The sequence below is a fragment of the Bos grunniens genome, chromosome 4 (genome assembly GCF_055505025.1).
Source record: "Bos grunniens cultivar Pamir isolate PY7600 chromosome 4, Bosgru_T2T1.0, whole genome shotgun sequence".
NCBI lineage: Eukaryota > Metazoa > Chordata > Mammalia > Artiodactyla > Bovidae > Bos > Bos grunniens.
Window position 1 is genome coordinate 110,898,570 of NC_141168.1, and position 20,839 is coordinate 110,919,408.

At 34.8% G+C, this 20,839-nt stretch overlaps 1 protein-coding gene across 19 annotated transcripts in view; it reads right to left on the minus strand.

Annotated features, from left to right (window-relative positions):
• Positions 1 to 20,839, minus strand: part of AKAP9 (A-kinase anchoring protein 9) — a 168,288-nt gene that overhangs the window by 21,895 nt on the left and 125,554 nt on the right. For all 19 annotated transcript variants that reach the window (XM_086397964.1, XM_086397963.1, XM_086397968.1 and 16 more), the window contains 13 exons: positions 20,317 to 20,549; positions 19,264 to 19,383; positions 17,527 to 17,703; positions 12,474 to 12,578; positions 7,179 to 7,331; positions 6,665 to 6,844; positions 4,626 to 5,702; positions 3,280 to 3,420; positions 2,312 to 2,800; positions 1,812 to 1,875; positions 1,605 to 1,726; positions 861 to 1,052; positions 397 to 585 (listed from right to left, as the gene is read on the minus strand). In XM_086397964.1, coding sequence (XP_086254090.1) covers positions 397 to 585; positions 861 to 1,052; positions 1,605 to 1,726; positions 1,812 to 1,875; positions 2,312 to 2,800; positions 3,280 to 3,420; positions 4,626 to 5,702; positions 6,665 to 6,844; positions 7,179 to 7,331; positions 12,474 to 12,578; positions 17,527 to 17,703; positions 19,264 to 19,383; positions 20,317 to 20,549 — 3,242 coding nt within the window. The remainder of the gene's footprint in view (positions 1 to 396; positions 586 to 860; positions 1,053 to 1,604; positions 1,727 to 1,811; positions 1,876 to 2,311; positions 2,801 to 3,279; positions 3,421 to 4,625; positions 5,703 to 6,664; positions 6,845 to 7,178; positions 7,332 to 12,473; positions 12,579 to 17,526; positions 17,704 to 19,263; positions 19,384 to 20,316; positions 20,550 to 20,839) is intronic.

The following is a 20,839-nucleotide window of genomic DNA, read 5'->3' on the forward strand; positions in this document are numbered from 1 at the left end:
CTTTCCCTGCTGGCTCGGTATTCACAACAGCTTTACCAGTCTTACTGCTGCAAATGAAGAGAACTGAGGGTATTTTATTCTTTCTGTTTTCTTTAGACTTATTTTGTTACTGTTTTTCTAACTTCCCAAATTGGATGATTAACTCATTAATTTTTAGTCCTGCTTATTTTCTAACATAAGAGAAAATATCTGTAGTAATACTTTTTATCCTAAATATTCTTAGTGGCTCCTGTTAAAATTTTAACCTTAAGACTTACTCTAAAACTAATAAATAACTCATTTTATATAAATAACTATAAATATTTCTAATAAACAACTAATAAATAACTCATTTTCTCATTACTATTAAAAAGCATTCTTTGTTTTAAAGTTTTTCTTACAGTCTCATTTTGATACCTGTTCTTGTATTCTCTGTTCCAGACAGTTTAATAATCCAACCGCATCTCCTGTACCTAGAGCTGTCAGCTCGGTCTGAAATGCGGCCAGGAAAACACTGCGCTCCTTTAAGAAAACCTGCTGAACAGCAAGCAGAAGTTCACCTCGCCAGTCAGAGGTGCTCTCATGAGGTTGAGAACTATCATAAACCTGGCAGAGTACAAAAAACAAAAGTTAGTTTTCAAATAAGCTAAGAACTGTTCTAGATATCTGTTCAAGGTATCTGTCTGCTAACCAGAATCAGCATTGCAAGTCTAAGAGGATACAAATTTACTTTCAAGTGTGCAACTTGGAGCATTAAAACAATACATAGAAATTTATGTGAAAAACATCATAAAAGACAACAGTTAATTTGGCAAACAAAGTGCCTTATTATTGATAAAAATCATATAAAGCTACTTAGATGCACAATAGTCTTTGAGTACCTTGGCTTCTCTTTGAACTTGCATTTTGGTAATTAAATCCTTAAGAGATGAGATTGTACTGAGGTAAGCTCTTCTCTCTTCCAGCCAAGACTCTGATGTCTGCTGAGCAGAATGGTCTTCTCCGTCACTACAGGGAGACTCAGTGAGCGAGAGCACCTGCATGCCTTCATTATGGACAGCTCTCAGCAGTCCCTAGAAGCCACAACACAAAAGCCAGAATTAAGACATTTTCAAAAACTGTCAAGTCAGACATGAAAAGAGGAATCCCAGACAGACAGATTTAGAAAAGCCACTGCAGAAAGGAAACACCAGCCTGCCATCACTTTCTTCCTCCAGAGGGGCACACCAATCCCAGAAGACTGCCTATGCCCTTACGTGGCACTCATCTCCTAGGTTCTTTCTATTTATCTAACGTGCTCTTCTTGGATTTATATCAGGCACTAATTTGACCAAAAGAAATATGTAGAAGATAGGTTCTAGACTGAGACTGCTTTAATAATTTGGCAAACAAAAATATTAGGAATGGAAAGTTTTAAAAATCTTTATACAATTATACTCTAATTATCTGTAAAATACAGAAATAAAACTAAATAGAGCCACAAGTTTCCTTCTAGCTATGAATTTTTCTCTTCAGAGAGATCTTAATATAGTAAGATCTTCTATACTAACTTCTAATAAACTATTATGTTCAACATAGAAACTACACTCGCTAAGTTTTACTGAAAGATGGCTGTCTTTTAGTACCTTTATTTTCTTTGGAAATGAATCTCCTGAACTTTCACCTTCTTCTCCTTGGCCTTCCGACGCCGTGTCAAATCCTTGACTTTGTGAAAGATAAATTCCCTGACCCCAGTCTGATCCAGAATCTAAAATAAAGAAAACCATGGACTATTAAAGAGAAACAAACTTTTTTAAGTAAGTACTATAAAAATTCCAGTTTATATAACTTACCACTGGAACATATTTCTCTAGTTTGGTAAGCATCAGAATGTGTTAACCCAGGAATTGAGGAGCCCTAATCAGAGAAAACAAAGAAATAAAACATGTTTTGCTTTATTAAAAAAAAAGGTCCAATGAACATTTCACTTTTTTTGTAATGCTGTCAAACAAATATGTCACACCTTTCACAATAAATAAAACTATCCATGGTTTACAGTAAGGCTTTAATTTTTTTCTTCAGGATATTACAATAAGAGACATTAATTTTAATATATTACAATAAGAGACAGAAATTAAGGAATGATAACATCAGGTTCTAAATCTGCACCGGAGCTTTGTGGGACATTACTATTTGACTGTACACAAAAGATAGATTTTAAATTGTAGTTTTATTATAAGGAAGAAATTGCCCCCAAATTTGTCTCTTAACAACATGAAATTTTTTTGGGAAAAAAAAAAAAAACAACAACAACCACAGAATGCTGAAAAAATACACTGTGAAAACCAAATACCTCTTTAGACCTCAGACACTGGATCACCGCCTTCAAGGTACTACACTCCTCTGTCAGCAACTGGACAGCGACATAGTGATCCCTCTTTAAGGTTTCAGCTTCTGAAATGTGTCTGGATTCCATATCCAGGATTTCGGCAGCATGTAGTTCTTGCATCTGCTCAATCTTTTCAGTAAACTGATTAATTATTTCAGTGACTTCTTCTGATGAACATTCCCTCCCTAAGTCAGTCTGGATTTCTGCATTTCTAACAAGAACTTGTGGAGTCTGATTGCTGCTGCTGACCTTGAGGGTCCCATCTGTCTGGGATGCGGAGCTCTGACCCACTTTTATAGGAAGTGGCTCTAATGTGCAGACCTTTCTATCTTCTTGTACCTCAGTATTATTTTCTCTTTCTGAGAAGCAGGATAATTTTGCTTCTGCCTTTTTGAGTTGATCCCTAACTTGGCTTAAATCTTTCTGGAGAAATGCCGTATATGTTTCTTTTACCTAAAACATAAAACAACAGTTTAGAACATTCAGGTAAAAATATCACATGTAGAATTTAGGGTTGAGAGTATAATCATGTTAGTATGCTCATTTTCCACAGAATAACAGGGAAAACATTTCAGAAACAGAGTTTTCATACACATTTGCATATATATAAAGTCACAGATTAACACAGAAGTGAAATCATTTTATCGGACTCTATTTTTGGTTCTCAGGGGTTAACATCCGTCCTTCTCCTTCTTTATTAACTAGACTAGAAGATTAAAAGCATCCCCCTTTTAAGAGATTAAAAGAGATTCCAAGGAAAACCAAACAAGAAAGATGAGAGCAATGAAATTTATAATAACTTTTCATCAAATTTATGAAAGATTTTTTTTCCCTAAGCTGTTAAATTATAGATCTGAGATTGTTTTCATATTAAGAGAATATACACTTTGAAATAAAATAGGTAGAAATAGAAGCTATGTTATTAATTTTACCAAAAGTTCTTCCTGAAGTTTTTCTGCCTTCTCTTTGTAACTGGCAAGTTCTTCTTTAGTAGCAGCAGACTCTGCTCTAACAGTCTCAAGCTGACCAAAAAGTCCATTTTCTTCATTGGTATGAAACAGCTCAGCAGTTGTCTAAATGGTAGTGGAAAACACAAACATGTCATTTTCAAAAAATAAAGCCAAATTCAAGGTACTTGAATATTTCAATAAAGCTTTTTCAGGAACAACTGCCTATCAGATTAAAGGGGTTAAATAGACCCATGTTCTTTCAACAAATAGGGAAACTCTTTAGAACCATCAATTTATATTCTTGAGTCAGTACACACACGTACACACACACACACACACACACACACACACACACACAAAGAATGATTTTTCTGGGAATGAAAGGTAAATCAGGTCATTAGAATATATCCTAAAAAATTTTATAATTAATGAAACAGTTTCAGTTATCTATTCAAAAATTTTTCATATTTATATCACTCTCCTCAAAAAATATGAGGTGGTTTGGTAAGATATTTCTTAGATACTAAGAAATAATAAAATCTTACTAAGATATTTTAATCATATGGAAAGTCATATTACTGTTTTAAATATTATTTATAGTAATTTATATAGTTTCAGTTAGCTAGAAGGAAAAAGCCTAGTAAATGGAAAGAATCACTACTCTTTGACAAATAAATATTCATAGGAACCTAATATATCAGTTAATTTCTGGTGTTCAGATAAGACTACACAGTACTCAAAATTACAAATATATAAAGTGAGAATCTGAAAATTAAAGTCCTTCCACATCTGTCCTATGCTAATACCTACGCTTTTAGAACTTTACATAAACAGACTTTCAGAGAAGAAAGGATGAAATCTAACAGGTATAGAATCTGTAAAAGCAAATGATTTATCACTCATACATTAATGCACTAGAACACTAATATATTCTGGTATTTTTCATTGTGTAAAAGGAATGATAACACTTACCATGCATATTGGAAGAAAGAGGGAAAAAATCCACACAAGTTCCAGAGGACATTTGCTATCCTTAACATTTCCACGTTTCTTGGGACTGCTCTACTTACGACTGCTCATAATGACTATGGCAGTAAAATAAATACTGTGATTTTAAAACTATACAAAATACAGTTTGTATCCATTATTCTAGTGAAAATAATATGACCATACAGAATGGTCATTTTTTAAAAATAAAAACCCTTTATATATGGAGTTGCTAGATATAAAGAGCATTGTTTGAATTTAATAAGTTAGCAGTAAGTTTAAGGAAAAGGGAAAAGAGTTTCTTAAAGAATTTAAGTGAAAAAGATCAAATACAAACTAACCTTGAGAATTTCAAAGTCTCCTGGAGGGCTTCTTTCCCTTTCTTTGCTTCCCTGTTTTTTCTCATTGTCCTCCAATAGCTTCTGCAGTTCTAGTAGCTTCTTTTCTTTTTCCAGAGCATTTTTTTCTGCAATTTCTATCTGTTCTTTTTCTAAAATCAAACTAGTCTGCATTGCAACCACCTGGCTTTCTAATTCTGATATTCTCAAGGTCAGTGCTGACACATTTGACTCCATTTCATTTTCTGTTAGTTGAGTCAAATTCTGTATATTCGTTCTTTCAGGTTTTGATGAAGTTGATTGTTTATCTTGCCAGAATTTTGCATATTCTTTAACTGCTTCAAGTTGGACTTGACTCACAAGAGCAGCGGCAACTTTTTCCTCAAGTGTATTCTGTAGGTTTACAATCTTGTTTTCCAGCACTTCTTTTTCAGACTGGCCTTGCTCCTGCATGTCCTTCATCTGTTTACGACACTGGGTAAGTTCTAAGTCCTTTGCGCTCACAGTGCTCTCGAGCTGTAGCACCTTTGTTTCCAAGCTGCTTATGGAAACTTTGCTGTTTTCTTCAAAAGAATTGAGGTAAGTCTGATTTTCTAGGGGCTGAAGAGCGTCCTCAGGAAGGACTACCTCTAGTCCTGGTTTGTTTTTGTTCAGGTCATCTATGGCCAAGTTAACACTTTTCTCTGGTATGCTATGGATTTTTTCAATTTCTTCACGTTCTCTCTTTAAGTTGTATAATTCTTCTGTTAGTTGGTTCATTTTTAAATTGGTTTCTTTAAGTGCATTTTTTGTCAAGGCCATTTCTTCATTAGTGTTTTCTACTTGCTGTTCCAAAGCCAATTTTTCAGCTGTTACCATATCCAACTGATGTTTTAAACTATCTGCTTCTTCTGGGAGAGAATTAGCAACCACTGATGTCTTTTGTTCAATATTTGCCAATTCCTGTTGAAGTTTTTCAATCACTTCATTCAGCTGCTCGATTTCTTCTTCTCTATTTTTCTTCACACGTTCTTGATCACTCAACAAACATTCTATCTGGGTTTCAAGATCCCTTATAAGTTCATTTTTTTCTTCAATAATCTATCAGTTAACAAAAAAGCAACATATGTAATAACTATGTATTTATATTTGGGGAATTTTATTTTATTAAGGCAATATCTTATTAAAGTGTTGATCATATACACAAAAGTACTTCTCAGAAATACTAAATTTTAATATAGACCACAAGCCTTACATCATACCAAAAATGACCTTACTTGGAACTTCTTTCAGAAAATTATTATAGAGTAATTTATGCATTTAATAGCTGATTTCCTGAAAGTAAAATAGTCAGTATCAATATATTCTAATTGAAAAGGATGAAAAGTATTAAAATAAAAGTCTATAACAGATAGTGCTTAAATATCACTATCTTATTTAAAAACTCAAACATAATAGAAGAATTTTGAAGTTTTTAATATTTCGGTTAGAATGATAGGATGAAATCTGAGGTACCAGAGACTATGAAACATCAAAAATGTTTGACAATATTAGGAATGGATACAAATACACATAGCTTGTTAAACTAAGATGTCTTAATAAATCAAAATTAATGGATAAAAGAGAATTAGGTTTTATTTGGTTTTTACATTAAAAAATAAACTGAAAAATAACTATTTTGCCCTTTAAAATTCTAGCTTAACCACTATGAAAACCAGTATGGACGTTCCTTAAAAAAAGGAAAACAGAATATGATCCAGCAATTCCATTCCTGGGCATATATCCAGAAAAGGCAAGAAGTCTAATTTGAAAAGATACACACACCCCAATGTTCACAGCAACACAAATGACTATACATAAAAAAGATAAGCATGAAAGGTTAACTGTATAAGCAGGGAACTCTGTTTAATATCTTGTAATAACTTATAATGGAAAATAATCTGGAGAAAACTAGATCCGTTTGCTGTACACCTGAAATTAACACCATAGTGTAAATCAACTACTTCAATAAAAATAAAATTCTAATTTAAATAGTTTCATATAGTAATTTTAAATTAGTGTACCTTGTTATCTGTCGTCATTTTAAGTTGATGCTGAAGTTTCATAATTTGCTCATTCAATCGGTCAATTTCTACCTCTTTTTCTTGCATTATTTGAGCAAATTTCCCAAACAGTACATGTTGATCCTGAGTAGAGATAGCATCAGATTCCTTTATGATAAATCCCAGTTTCTCCATTTCATCCTAGGAACAAAGATAACCATCCCAGTTGGATAGAGCATTACATGTGATCTTTAGACTATTCTGTCAATTAACTCTTACCAAGCTACAGCACCCAAAATGTTCAAAGCTACTATATAATTATTATAAATCAATAAATTTTAAAATGTTTTGATACAGGTCTCCAAAATTTTTCATATGTTGGGTTGAACATAAACTCTATGCAAATCCATTTGCAGCTATTATTCCTCTGTTAAGCATTATGTAGCAGCTGGATTTAGCAAATGCTTAATACTTATGACTATACAAGACAAAAACAATGAATTATTTAGAGGCAAAGTTTTCCTTGAGCAATTACCTTAAATAATTTGTTTTCTTGTTCAAGTTCTTGTAGGCGGGTAGTAGATTCCTTTTTCTGTATTTCTAACTGCATATGTAGCTGCTGGACTTCTTCATTCTTATTTTCCAGTTCTTCTCTGAACTGTTCTAACTGCTCTTCTAAGTTTGTGATCTTTGATATCAAAATTATCAAAGGGAGAGAGAAAAATACTGTTCATATAGATGTTTATTTGTCAAGAGAGAATGAAGACTGCTGGATTAAGCTCTACAGGATGCATGCTTAAAACAGGTGAGCCATGAAAATAAAGGAAAGGGGTTTCTCTAAGCCAGATATAACTGCGTGGCTTCCAGACATTTTCAAACTAAACACTTTAAAACTATCCTTCCCAGAGGAAGGCTATAAGGAGCCATTTCCTACCAAATATTATCTCCTGATAAAGCATAAAAGAGTTATGAGAGGAAGGGAAAGAATCCACATTTTAAATCTTATTTTATGTTAAATTAACTGCTATCAAAAAGGCTCAAGAAAGCTGTAGAATTAAGTCAGTTATTTTAGCCACCAAATGAGACTAACTCAATTCAGTCCATATTAATACTTAACCCCATAAAAGGTTTGGCAGCCACATGCCTTATTTGGGCAGAAGGGAGCAGAGGCAGACTCTAAGACCAAGAGATACATAGGTCTGACACACAGAAACTTACAGAGTAAGTTAGTAAACCATTTTAGGAGAATAACTAGAGTGTTCCTATGCATAAGACAACTGAAATTCAGCTCTGAGCACAGATTATCACTAATGGTAAAGCAATTGCTCTTTGATAGTTATGTAGAGATTGAAACTAATGGTGAATAGTAACAGCTATTTATATTTTAAAAATTGGGCTTGCTTGAGGACAGGAACAGTTGTTTACCCCAATGCTTTGCAAGTTCTTCTATATTTTTAATGAATGGATTTTCAAATGCTTATTTATCTAATGATCAAAACTGCTGCATTAAGACCAACCTAAGATACAAGGGCAGCATTTAGTGGCAGCTGGCCCAAAGAATACTTATAAATCATTCATCATCTTAGAACTTGAAAGGGGGCACATTCTGATTACACACCAACATGTAGTCAGAGGAGGAGGAAATGGCAACCACTCCAGTATTCTTGCCTGGAGAATCCCATGGACAGAGGAGCCTCTAAGGCTACAGTTCATGGGGTAACAAAGGGTCGGACACGACAGAGTGACTGAGTACACGTAGTCAGAATTATATCTTAGCATTAGCAAAGCAAAGACCTTCAAAATCATTTAACCTAATATTTCTGTAACAGAAATCATATTTATATTAGTAATAAATAGCCATCATTTATAGCTTCCCTGATGACTCAGATGGTAAAGAATCTGCCTGCAATGCAGGAGACTCAGGTTCGATTTCTGGGCCGGGAAGATCCCCTGAAGAAAGGAATGGAAACCCACTCCATATTCTTGCCTGGAGAATTCCATGGACAGAAGCCCGTGGGGTTGCAAAGAGTCGGACATGACCGAGCAACTAACGCTTACAGGCAACTCACTGTTAAGACACTGCATGATATGCTTTATATGTATTATTCTTTAAAAACCCTGTAATGACTCAGACATGACTGAGTGACTTCACCTGCACTTTTCACTTTCATGCATTGGAGAAGGAAATGGCAACCCACTCCAGTGTTCTTGCCTTGAGAATCCCAGGGACGGGGGAGCCTGGTGGGCTGCCGTCTGTGGGGTCCCACAGAGTTGGACACGACTGAAGCGACTTAGCAGCAGCAGTAGCAATGACTTTATACATCTTTACTAGAATTATCTCCATTTCAGAGATGAGGAAGGGAGTCACTGAGACAGGAGTCCCTTGTTCTGCAGTCACAAGGCTAGTATGTGGAAGTCACTTTTGAACCTCAGGAGTTTACCTCTGGAACCTGACATTCTTAACTATTATTTATCCTACTTCTAATAACTAATGTCTAAGACTTACATTTAAATAATTTTCTTTAATACTGGTATTAAGCTCAGTAATAACACCTGAAATATAGTTATTAGCTGCACACATATAATTATCAGGTTAGTCTCCTGAAAATTGTGATGATTATATCTTCTTCAAAGTTACCTAATAGATTACATTTATACTTCTTCTATCTTCTATGACTACTTTTGGTGACAAGGTATTATTTCAACACATACATAGATATTTAAGCTCAAAATTGCTGCCCTTGCCTGTCTCACCTCACACTTATTTTCTTTTTTGATAAAACAGGTTATGGTCAAATTCTTAGCCTTAATATTCAAAGTGTAGTCCTGGGAGGAGAACTAGCATCACATGGGAACATGTTTGAAGCACAGATTCTCAAGCCTCACCCTGGGCCTACTGAATCAGTCTTCATTTTAAAACGATCCCTAAGGGGATTCATAGCCCATTCAAGTTTCAGAAGCACTCATCTAAAGCACTAACATTCCCATCATAAGCAGCTGAACTTGAGGCATCAAAACAGAGACTTCAATTCCCAAAATGACACGGTGAGGCATTCTTTCCTCTTCACAGCCAGACTTCAGTTTTGGTCCCTGGCTGTCTTATTACTGAGGCTATGATAACCAAGAACCAGAAAAATATTATTAAGGTTTAAAAATAGAATGGCAGCTTTTTGGTTTAACCTTGTTTAATTTAGCTACCAAATGATATCTAGATTGTCTGGATTACATTAATTAGCACCTATTTGTGTTTTAAGAATTTTTTCTTTCAAATGTGTACACACACACTGGCTTCAAATGTGTACACACACACACGGGCTACATGCACACACACACACACACACACCACACACGTGCTTCCCAGGCGGCACTAGTGGTAAAGAACCCTCCTGCCAATGCAGGAGACATAAGAGATACAGGTTAGATCCGTGGGTCTGGAAGATCTCCTGGAGAGGGCATGGCAACCGACTCCAGTATTCTTGCATGGAGAATCTTATGGACAGAGGAGTCTGGTGGGCTACAGTCCACGGGATCACAGAGTCGGACACGACTGAAGCAACTTATCACAGTCCAGCACATACATACATATATATATCCTAATTAGACAGAAGATTCCTTGAGATTGGTGCTGGTTTTAAAATTGGACAGTGGTGCTCTACACATGGCAATTCAACAAATACTGAATGACTGTTTATGATAATTTCTCATCAGCAAGGCAAAACATGCCTGGATGTTTTGGCAGTAAAGCATCACAAAGCTCCAGAATGAGAGAAATTGAGGAGGAATTCTTGTTCAGCTACTTACTGTGTGACCATGAGCAAGTTCCTTAACCTTTATTAAGATCTGGTTTACTCAATAAAGTGGAAACACCAAAAGAACCTATCCTCACGGAGAGTTTAAGGTTAAGGACACAAGGCATTAATTAAAATACTGACCACGTTCTAGCACAGACCTCAACAAAGTTAACTATTATTATTTATTATTGTCATTTGTAAGTTCGATCTCATTGCTGCTGCTGCTAAGTCGCTCTACTTAAAACCTATCCTATTGAAAGCATCTTTTTCTTAAAGAAACTCTTCTATTTCTCTCCACATTATTCTCCTCTTATACAGCCTGAAACCCTTATCTATCTTAAGGTTTTCTGTTCTTTCACTCTGCATTTCTAAATATTGTAATAAACTTTTTAAAAAGTTGTACACAAATTAGGCTATCAGAGTAGTGGGAGGTATCTCAAATATAACAACACATAGACATCCTACGTTTATACTGTCAGATATCTGAAAACATTTGTCTAGTGCAGGAAAGAATGCATAAGAAGTTATTTTCTTTAAAAGATATGTTTCAATTTTACATCCCTATCTTTCAGTCTCCACTTACTGAGTGACTAGGTTCTGATAGAACACTTGTCACTGTTATTCAAAATTAGTAGACCAAGTTTGTTGTTTAGTCGCTAACTTATGTCTGACTCTTTTGTGACCCCATGGACTGTCACCTGCCAGGCTCCTCTGTCCATGGGATTTCCCAGGCAAGGATACTGGAGTAGATCAAGGTTAGCTGTCAACTTAATTCTTTACTCACTCAGCAAGTCTGGCTCTGTTTCATCTGTAAAAACTGGTAGCTAGTTGATACAAGCTCTCTAAGGTCTGTTGTAATTCCAACAAATATAATTCTAAGTAGGAGACACTTATTAGATCCTTACTTCAAGAAATTAAGAGGTTAAGTAGTGTTAAATAAAATTCAAATGACAATATAAAATTTTACTATATTTAATCAATTATTTCTGCCTTGTGACCAGTTTTGGAGTCCCATTTTTTAGAAAGCAGATCATCTATTTGATTATTTAGTGTAAGAGAAATCTTTAAATGTTAATTTTTTTTGAAGCACACATTAACAAGTGATTATATGTCCACAAAAGTGTCCCCAGTCACTCACATAAAAGCCAAAAAGTAAAATAAGAATCTCTCAGATAAACATTAGTTAGTACTATGAGATAATGAGAAAATAATAATTTTCATGAAAATAATCATTTCCATCATTTATATAGATGACTTTTTTCTTCTCTAAACTACAAGTTCTCTGAGCTATAGTTTTAGGTGACATCTAAATCAATCTTCTTTTTTTCAAAGTACTCATTAACACTTATAAACTGTTTACACTCAATAAATACACATCAAATGTTCTGAGAAAATTATATGGAAAGAGATAAAAATGTAATTGAAACTTTTGAAACATTTAAAATGATATGCTATAGCTAGATAGCAAGGAACAATATGCTAGAGAAAAACTGATGATAGACAAAGGTTCAAATAATTAGGACTTGAAAATGATGGCTGTTTTAAAAGTGCATCTTCTGGTTTTCTCGGGGTAGGGGGAAGGGAGGGAGCAGAAAAACATAAAAGAACTTTATAGAATTAAGAAGATGTATATTAGTACACTGTAAAAAGTCACTACTATCTCCCAGGGAAATATAACTTTAGAAAAAACAAACTCCACAGGAAAGCAGCAGTAAGTCAAAGCCCATGGCAAGGCCAGGAGGAAGATACTTCCTTGTGCCCCAACACTACTCTCTCTCTCTCCTCTCGTCTTCATTTAATTCATACCTACCAAACTGGCCACCTTTTTGTCCTCAAAACTCCCTTCCTGTCCAGGCCATGTGTCCCCTCTTCTTCATTCCAGTTTACTCGTTTAAATGTTTACTGCCTTCAACGGCAGCTTAGGCAATGAGCTAAGAAACAGTCTATATACTTTGGTTTCACACCATGAACTCCATTCTAATCAAATTAAATTTTCTAAAGTAATTCAAGCCACATTTTGTCATTAAAAATAAACTTACCTCTTTTTCCTTTCTGTCTATGGCATCTCGCTCTGCCTGCAATTGTATTTCTAGAGACAATTCTGCTTTAGCTTCTATAGCTCCAAAGTGTTTTCGGTCCTCTACCTTTAAATACATAAAAATTTTCTCAAAATTTCAGACATTAAATCCTAATTATCCATTTTAATTGGAGAAGTGTTTCTTGAATTAGAAGTAGTCTACATTAGTGAACAATCAAAAGTTACAACATTCACTCTTGAATGTACTTTATATAAATTAAAACAAGAATGCCTGACAATCTTAAAATTCATTTCTCAGGTAAAATGAAGGCTATCCCCTCATCTCCTACATTCCCAAAGTTCCTTATCCTGCTTTTCTTTAGCATAATAGGAACAGATCTCACTGCTTCTTAGCCTGGGGCACGGCATCAGCCTGAACTGGTGCCTACAGCCTGAACTGGTGCCTACAGATTTTCACTTGGCTGTTATTTTAGAATCTTATTAATGCTTTAAAGGGTAATTAAGTCTTCTGGCTTAATCTTTCTTATTCAGGACCCAGTATGCAAGGGATATTTGGAGAAAAGAATAGGGTGGGAAGATTTGAGAGAATGGCATTGAAACATGTATAATATCATGTATGAAATGAGTTGCCAGTCCAGGTTTGATGCACGATACTGGATGCTTGGGGCTAGTGCACTGGGACGACCCAGAGGGATGATATGGGGAGGGAGGAGGGAGGAGGGAGGAGGGAGGAGGGTTCAGGATGGGGAACACATGTATACCTGTGGCAGATTCATTTTGATATTTGGCAAAACTAATACAATTTGTAAAGTTAAAAAAAAAAAAAAGAATAAACAGAAATGGTTATGATGTTAATGAAGACATACAGATACATTATGCAACAATATCAAGAGTCCTTAGGATAAAGCCCACTTGATCATGGTGTATGATCTTTTTAATGTGTTGTTGGATTCTGATTGCTAGAATTTTGTTAAGGATTTTTGCATCTATGTTCATCAGTGATATTGGCCTGTAGTTTTCTTTTTTTGTGGGATCTTTGTCAGGTTTTGGTATTAGGGTGATGGTGGCCTCATAGAATGAGTTTGGAAGTTTACCTTCCTCTGCAATTTTCTGGAAGAGTTTGAGCAGGATAGGTGTTAGCTCTTCTCTAAATTTTTGGTAGAATTCAGCTGTGAAGCCATCTGGACCGGGGCTTTTGTTTGCTGGAAGATTTTTGATTACAGTTTCAATTTCCGTGCTTGTGATGGGTCTGTTAAGATTTTCTATTTCTTCCTGGTCGAGTTTTGGAAAGTTGTACTTTTCTAAGAATTTGTCCATTTCTTCCACGTTGTCCATTTTATTGGCATATAATTGTTGACAGTAGTCTCTTATGATCCTTTCTATTTCTGTGTTGTCTGTTGTGATCTCTCCATTTTCGTTTCTAATTTTGTTGATTTGATTTTTCTCCCTTTGTTTCTTGATGAGTCTGGCTAATGGTTTGTCAATTTTATTTATCCTTTCAAAGAACCAGCTTTTGGTTTTGTTGATTTTTGCTATGGTCTCTCTTGTTTTTTTTGCATTTATTTTTGCTCTAATTTTTAAGATTTCTTTCCTTCTACTAACCCTGGGGTTCTTCATTTCTTCCTTTTCTAGTTGCTTTAGGTGTAGAGTTAGGTTATTTATTTGACTTTTTTCTTGTTTCTTGAGGTGTGCCTGTATTGCTATGAACTTTCCCCTTAGGACTGCTTTTACCATGTCCCACAGGTTTTGGGTTGTTGTGTTTTCATTTTCATTCGTTTCTATGCAAATTTTGATTTCTTTTTTGATTTCTTCTGTGATTTGTTGGTTATTCAGCAGCGTGTTGTTCAGCCTCCATATGTTGGAATTTTTCATAGTTTTTCTCCTGTAATTGAGATCTAATCTTACTGCATTGTGGTCAGAAAAGATGCTTGGAATGATTTCTATTTTTTTGAATTTACCAAGGCTAGCTTTATGGCCCAGGATGTGATCTATCCTGGAGAAGGTTCCATGTGCGCTTGAGAAAAAGGTGAAATTCATTGTTTTGGGATGAAATGTCCTATAGATATCAATTAGGTCTAACTGGTCCATTGTATCATTTCAAGTTTGTGTTTCCTTGTTAATTTTCTGTTTAGTTGATCTATCCATAGGTGTAAGTGGGGTATTAAAGTCTCCCACTATTATTATGTTATTGTTAATTTCTCCTTTCATACTTGTTAGCATTTGTCTTACGTACTATGGTGCTCCCATGTTGGGTGCATATATATTTATAATTGTTATATTTTCTTCTTGGATTGATCCTTTGATCATTATGTAGTGACCTTCTTTGTCTCTTTTCACAGCCTTTGTTTTAAAGTCTATTTTATCTGATATGAGTATTGCTATTCCTGCTTTCTTTTGGTCCCTATTTGCATGGAAAATCTTTTTCCATGATCAAGTGGGCTTTATCCCAGGGATGCAAGGATTCTTCAATATCCGCAAATCAATCAATGTAATACACCATATTAACAAATTGAAAAATAAAAACCATATGATTATCTCAATAGATGCAGAGAAAGCCTTTGACAAAATTCAACATCCATTTATGATAAAAACTCTCCAGAAAGCAGGAATAGAAGGAACATACCTCAACATAATAAAAGCTATATATGACAAACCCACAGCAAACATTATCCTCAATGGTGAAAAATTGAAAGCATTTCCTCTAAAGTCAGGAACAAGACAAGGGTGCCCACTTTCACCATTACTATTCAACATAGTTTTGGAAGTTTTGGCCACAGCAATCAGAGCAGAAAAAGAAATAAAAGGAATCCAAATTGGAAAAGAAAAAGTAAAACTCTCACTATTTGCAGATGACATGATCCTCTACGTAGAAAACCCTAAAGATTCCACCAGAAAATTACTAGAAATAATCAATGACTATAGTAAAGTTGCAGGATATAAAATCAACACACAGAAATCCCTTGCATTCCTATACACTAATAATGAGAAAACAGAAAGAGAAATTAAGGAAACAATTCCATTCACCATTGCAATGGAAAGAATAAAATACTTAGGAATATATCTACCTAAAGAAACTAAAGACCTATATATAGAAAACTATAAAACACTGGTGAAAGAAATCAAAGAGGACACTAACAGATGGAGAAATATACCATGTTCATGGATTGGAAGAATCAATACAGTGAAAATGAGTATACTACCCAAAGCAATTTATAGATTCAACGCAATCCCTATCAAGCTACCAACAGTATTCTTCACAGAGCTAGAACAAATAATTTCACAATTTGTACGGAAATACAAAAAACCTCGAATAGCCAAAGCGATCTTGAGAAAGAAAAATGGAACTGGAGGAATCAACCTACCTGACTTCAGGCTCTACTACAAAGCCACAGTTATCAAGACAGTATGGTACTGGCACAAAGACAGACATATAGATCAATGGAATAAAATAGAAAGCCCAGAGATAAATCCACGCACATATGGACACCTTATCTTTGACAAAGGAGGCAAGAATATACAATGGATTAAAGACAATCTCTTTAACAAGTGGTGCTGGGAAATCTGGTCAACCACTTGTAAAAGAATGAAACTAGACCACTTTCTAACACCATACACAAAAATAAACTCAAAATGGATTAAAGATCTCAACATAAGACCAGAAACTATAAAACTCCTAGAGGAGAACATAGGCAAAACACTCTCGGACATACATCACAGCAGGATCCTCTATGACCCACCTCCCAGAATATTGGAAATAAAATCAAAAATAAACAAATGGGACCTAATTAACCTTAAAAGCTTCTGCACATCAAAGGAAACTATTAGCAAGGTGAAAAGACAGCCTTCAGAATGGGAGAAAATAATAGCAAATGAAGCAACTGACAAACAACTAATCTCAAAAATATACAAGCAACTCCTACAGCTCAACTCCAGAAAAATAAACGACCCAATCAAAAAATGGGCCAAAGAACTAAATAGACATTTCTCCAAAGAAGACATACAGATGGCTAACAAACACATGAAAAAATGCTCAATATCACTCATTATCAGAGAAATGCAAATCAAAACCACTATGAGGTACCATTTCACACCAGTCAGAATGGCTGCGATCCAAAAGTCTACAAATAATGAATGATGGAGAGGGTGTGGAGAAAAGGGAACCCTCTTACACTGTTGGTGGGAATGCAAACTAGTACAGCCACTATGGAGAACAGTGTGGAGATTCCTTAAAAAACTGCAAATAGAACTGCCTTATGATCCAGCAATCCCACTGCTGGGCATACACACTGAGGAAACCAGAAGGGAAAGAGACACGTGTACCCCAATGTTCATCGCAGCACTGTTTATAATAGCCAGGACATGGAAGCAACCTAGATGTCCATCAGCAGATGAATGGATAAGAAAGCTGTGGTACATATACACAATGGAGTATTACTCAGCCATTAAAAAGAATACATTTGAATCAGTTCTAATGAGGTGGATGAAACTGGAGCCTATTATACAGAGTGAAGTAAGCCAGAAGGAAAAATATAAATACAGTATACTAACGCATATATATGGAATTTAGAAAGATGGTAACAATAACCCGGTGTATGAGACAGCGAAAGAGACACTGATGTACAAAACAGTCTAAAGGACTCTGTGGGAGAGGGAGAGGGTGGGAAGATTTGGGAGAATGACATTGAAACATGTAAAATATCATGTAAGAAACGAGTTGCCAGTCCAGGTTTGATGCACGATACTGGATGCTTGGGGCTAGTGCACTGGGACGACCCAGAGGGATGGTATGGGGAGGGAGGAGGGAGGAGGGTTCAGGATGGGGAACACATGTATACCTGTGGCGGATTCATTTTGATATTTGGCAAAACTAATACAATTATGTAAAGTTTAAAAATAAAATAAAATTAAAAAAAAAAACAAAACTCAACATTCAGAAAACTAAAAAAAAAAAAAGAGTCCTTAGTAATTTTTTTATGTAAATAAACATGTTCATGCAACTAAGCATAATCTGTACTAAAACACTTGATAAAATTAACCCAAAGAAAATGTCACACCTTTTGAAAAGTGTCTGCACTAACGAGTAAGGCTTGCTCCAGCTCCCTTACTCTGAACTCCAATTTCTCAATTTCTTCATTCCGCTCCTGTATATCCCTCTGAAGCTGCTCTTTAGACAGCAAAAGCTCACTGCACTTGTCCGTTTTTTCTTTCAGATGATTTGTTAACTGCTCAACCTGGAAATATAATAAGCAAAAACTGTAATGTTAAAATATGTAAGGATGTTAGTAATAAATCTATCCTCCTTTCAGATTTTTTTAGATCCTATGCTTAATTGTATTTTTGATAAGGATGGCACTATCACCTCCAACTACAGCAACGTTTTCTGAGTTGATGCTTCTAAGCAGCACTAAAGAGAAATAATATTGCTTTCACCAATTCTTTTAAGAGAGTTCTGTTAAGACTAAGGCTTTCCCTAGCTAGGAGGAAAAAATAAATGCATTTTTGAATAATGTTGAATTGCTAGCTCTAATGGCACAACCACACTAAAACCTAATAAAGAAAACAAGTTTACACAGTACTTACATTCATATGTGAGATACAATGACCTAAAAAACTTTCATGGATTATACTTTTCTTTCCACCAACGGTTTATCAACATATATAATAATACAGTGGTTCTAAAATACCATAGGGACAGAAGGGAACTGGGGACCTTTAATACAGTTACTTGGAAAAAAGCTTTTCAGCCCACACATTCCACCAGCCTAGGAGAGGGATCAGGATGCCAGGCAGTGCAAGGGATCCATGTGCCCTGAAAAAGTGATTTGGATAAGAAGCAGATGGAAGGATATAGGAAAGATCAGTAAGAGAGCTTGTGAAATTAGTTGTGCTCAAATGGAGAAAGCTTATTAAAAAAAGAAATATGATGGTAAGAAAAAAGAAACTCTACCTTATTTCAGTGAGATTCTTAGAGGAAATTATCTAAAAATGGCACTTCTTCCTTAAAACATTAAAAGAAATGCTAGCTTACCTACAATTAGAGGTTGAGAAAGGACAGTAATAAAGCCTGAGGAGAAGCCTGAACAACCAAGGCTGGACTAAGACTTGAAGTAAGGTTAAAGGAGAAGACAATAAAGCAGGCAGAGCAAAATGGCACAATGTACTGGTAACAGCTAGATGTTTCTTTTTTTTTTTTTTTTGGTCCTGAGAAAATCAGAAGCTAGAGAATCAGATCTGGCTAAATAAGAAGAAAACAAATGGATCACAATGTTTTGGAAGAAAATCAAACACATACTTTTTGTTAGTTTCCTAACTTAGTTTCCTAAAGTTTTATGAATGAGGCAAATTACCCTTTTTAATAATAAGGAAACAAATAGTAGGAAATGACTAAGTTCTAGAGCTTAAATATTCTTTTCAGATTCAACAAACACACAGCTATTTTTCAAAATCTAGAATATGTCAGGAACACAAAGAATGACTATGAACTGTGGGGACTGCTAACTTTTCTACTGCTCCAGTAGATAACGCTTTTCTACATCAGATTCCTTCTGGTTTTTTGTTTTTAAAGATACCTTTTGTTAAATAAGACTGTAGATAACATTTTACGACAATGAGTTATAGGTATTTTATACTTCTTTGGTATCTTTACCTTCTCATATTGAAGTAATATTTAAGTTTCTGATTTTGAAAACTGATATACAATAGAAAGAATTCAAGTTTTTTAAGATATGAATCTTACTTTATATATAATATACAAATTAACGTACGGAAGACAGTATCAATAAAAACATTACCTCTCTAGTTTGGTGTTCACTGACAGGCTGGAATCGAGGCACGACCTTAAGTTGTTGTTCTAGTTTCTGTATTTCCTGTTGGAATACATCTCTCTCGTGTTCTCTATCGACAGCTTGCTCCTAAAGTTTAATAATGATAGTAACTGAAGAAATAATATTTATTGACGTTATTATTTCCCTTACTTCCCTTTAATTGTAGGCACAGTTGCCTGTTTGAAGATGAACGACTGATGATCACAGAAATGCTCCAAACCAAAAAGGTTTAAAAAGATAACACTTGTTGCATGGTACATAGCCTAGTAGGGCTCTTGTATGATACATAACCCACGGCTCTTCAGCAAAAATGCAAGCACTTAAATGTTATCTGAAGCACAACACTTTTTACAATTCAAGTAATGTTAAATACAAAATGAAATTAAAATGGTCTCCTTAAAATGCATTTACTTTTTTGGAACAAAGGAGGACTCCCAATATTTAGGCAAAATAAGTAGAACAAATTGTGTTGTAGTTACATTTTTTTCATTTTAATATAGGTTTTTTAAAATACCTAAAATTACAATGTATTTTAGAATCTGATTCTCTGATCTGTGAAGATAACATAAGACTTAATGAAACTCCAAAGAAGAAAATCCACATGAAATTAGAGATTTAACATCTTTTTTGGAAGACAGTAATGACAGCATAAAACAGCTGCAGTTCTTTGCTTCCAGGGCACACTGTTACTCGTGTGTATACGTTTTATGGGTGAAATGGTGGACAGTTAGCTCTTAGGATCCTTACTTGGTCTGACTACTGGTTCAGAAAAAGGCTAGGACAAGTTTCTTAACTATGAATCTGGAAAGGCTAACTGGTAGGGCTTATTCGTAATCTGTTGGTACTGCTTTTAATTCTAAAAGCTGCATAATAAAAATTTTTAAGTAATACTTTTTAATTAATTAGATGACACAGATAAAAATAGTAGAATTTAAGTCTTTTCATAATTTAAAATCCACAACATAGAACAGTAGCAAGTAGCATTCCCATGAAAAAGTTATTAAAGTTGAGAATACTTACATCTAAAAATTTTCTCATTTTTTCTAACTGCTTTTCCAGTGCTTGGTTTTGTTGCCTTAAATCCATTAGTTCAGCATTTTTCTCCTGTTCCAGTTCTATAAATCTACTGACTTGCTCTTCGACGTCCATTTCTAGAGCTTTCACTTGTTTTTGAAGGTCATCACGCACTTTTTCAGCTTGACACTGTACCTCTAGTTTTTCCTTCATCAGTTTTTCTGTCTCCTGTAGTAATTCTGTTCATGAATGCAAAAACATACTACATTAAGTCACAATTAATGATGTTATGATAAGGAAATCACCCATAACTGTGTTCAGATTTTAACTTCATGAAGTTAAGGGGCTGAGTTTCATTTCAAAAACATGTGAAAAAGGAAAATACTTATGTGAAAATATCAAAATAACACATTCCGATATAAGTAAGCAAGCTAGTATCAATAAAATCATACAGAATTAACAAAAAGAATTATGTCCTATCACTAAAAACAATAAAAGAACACAGCAAATGACCCCCTCAAAGTCCACT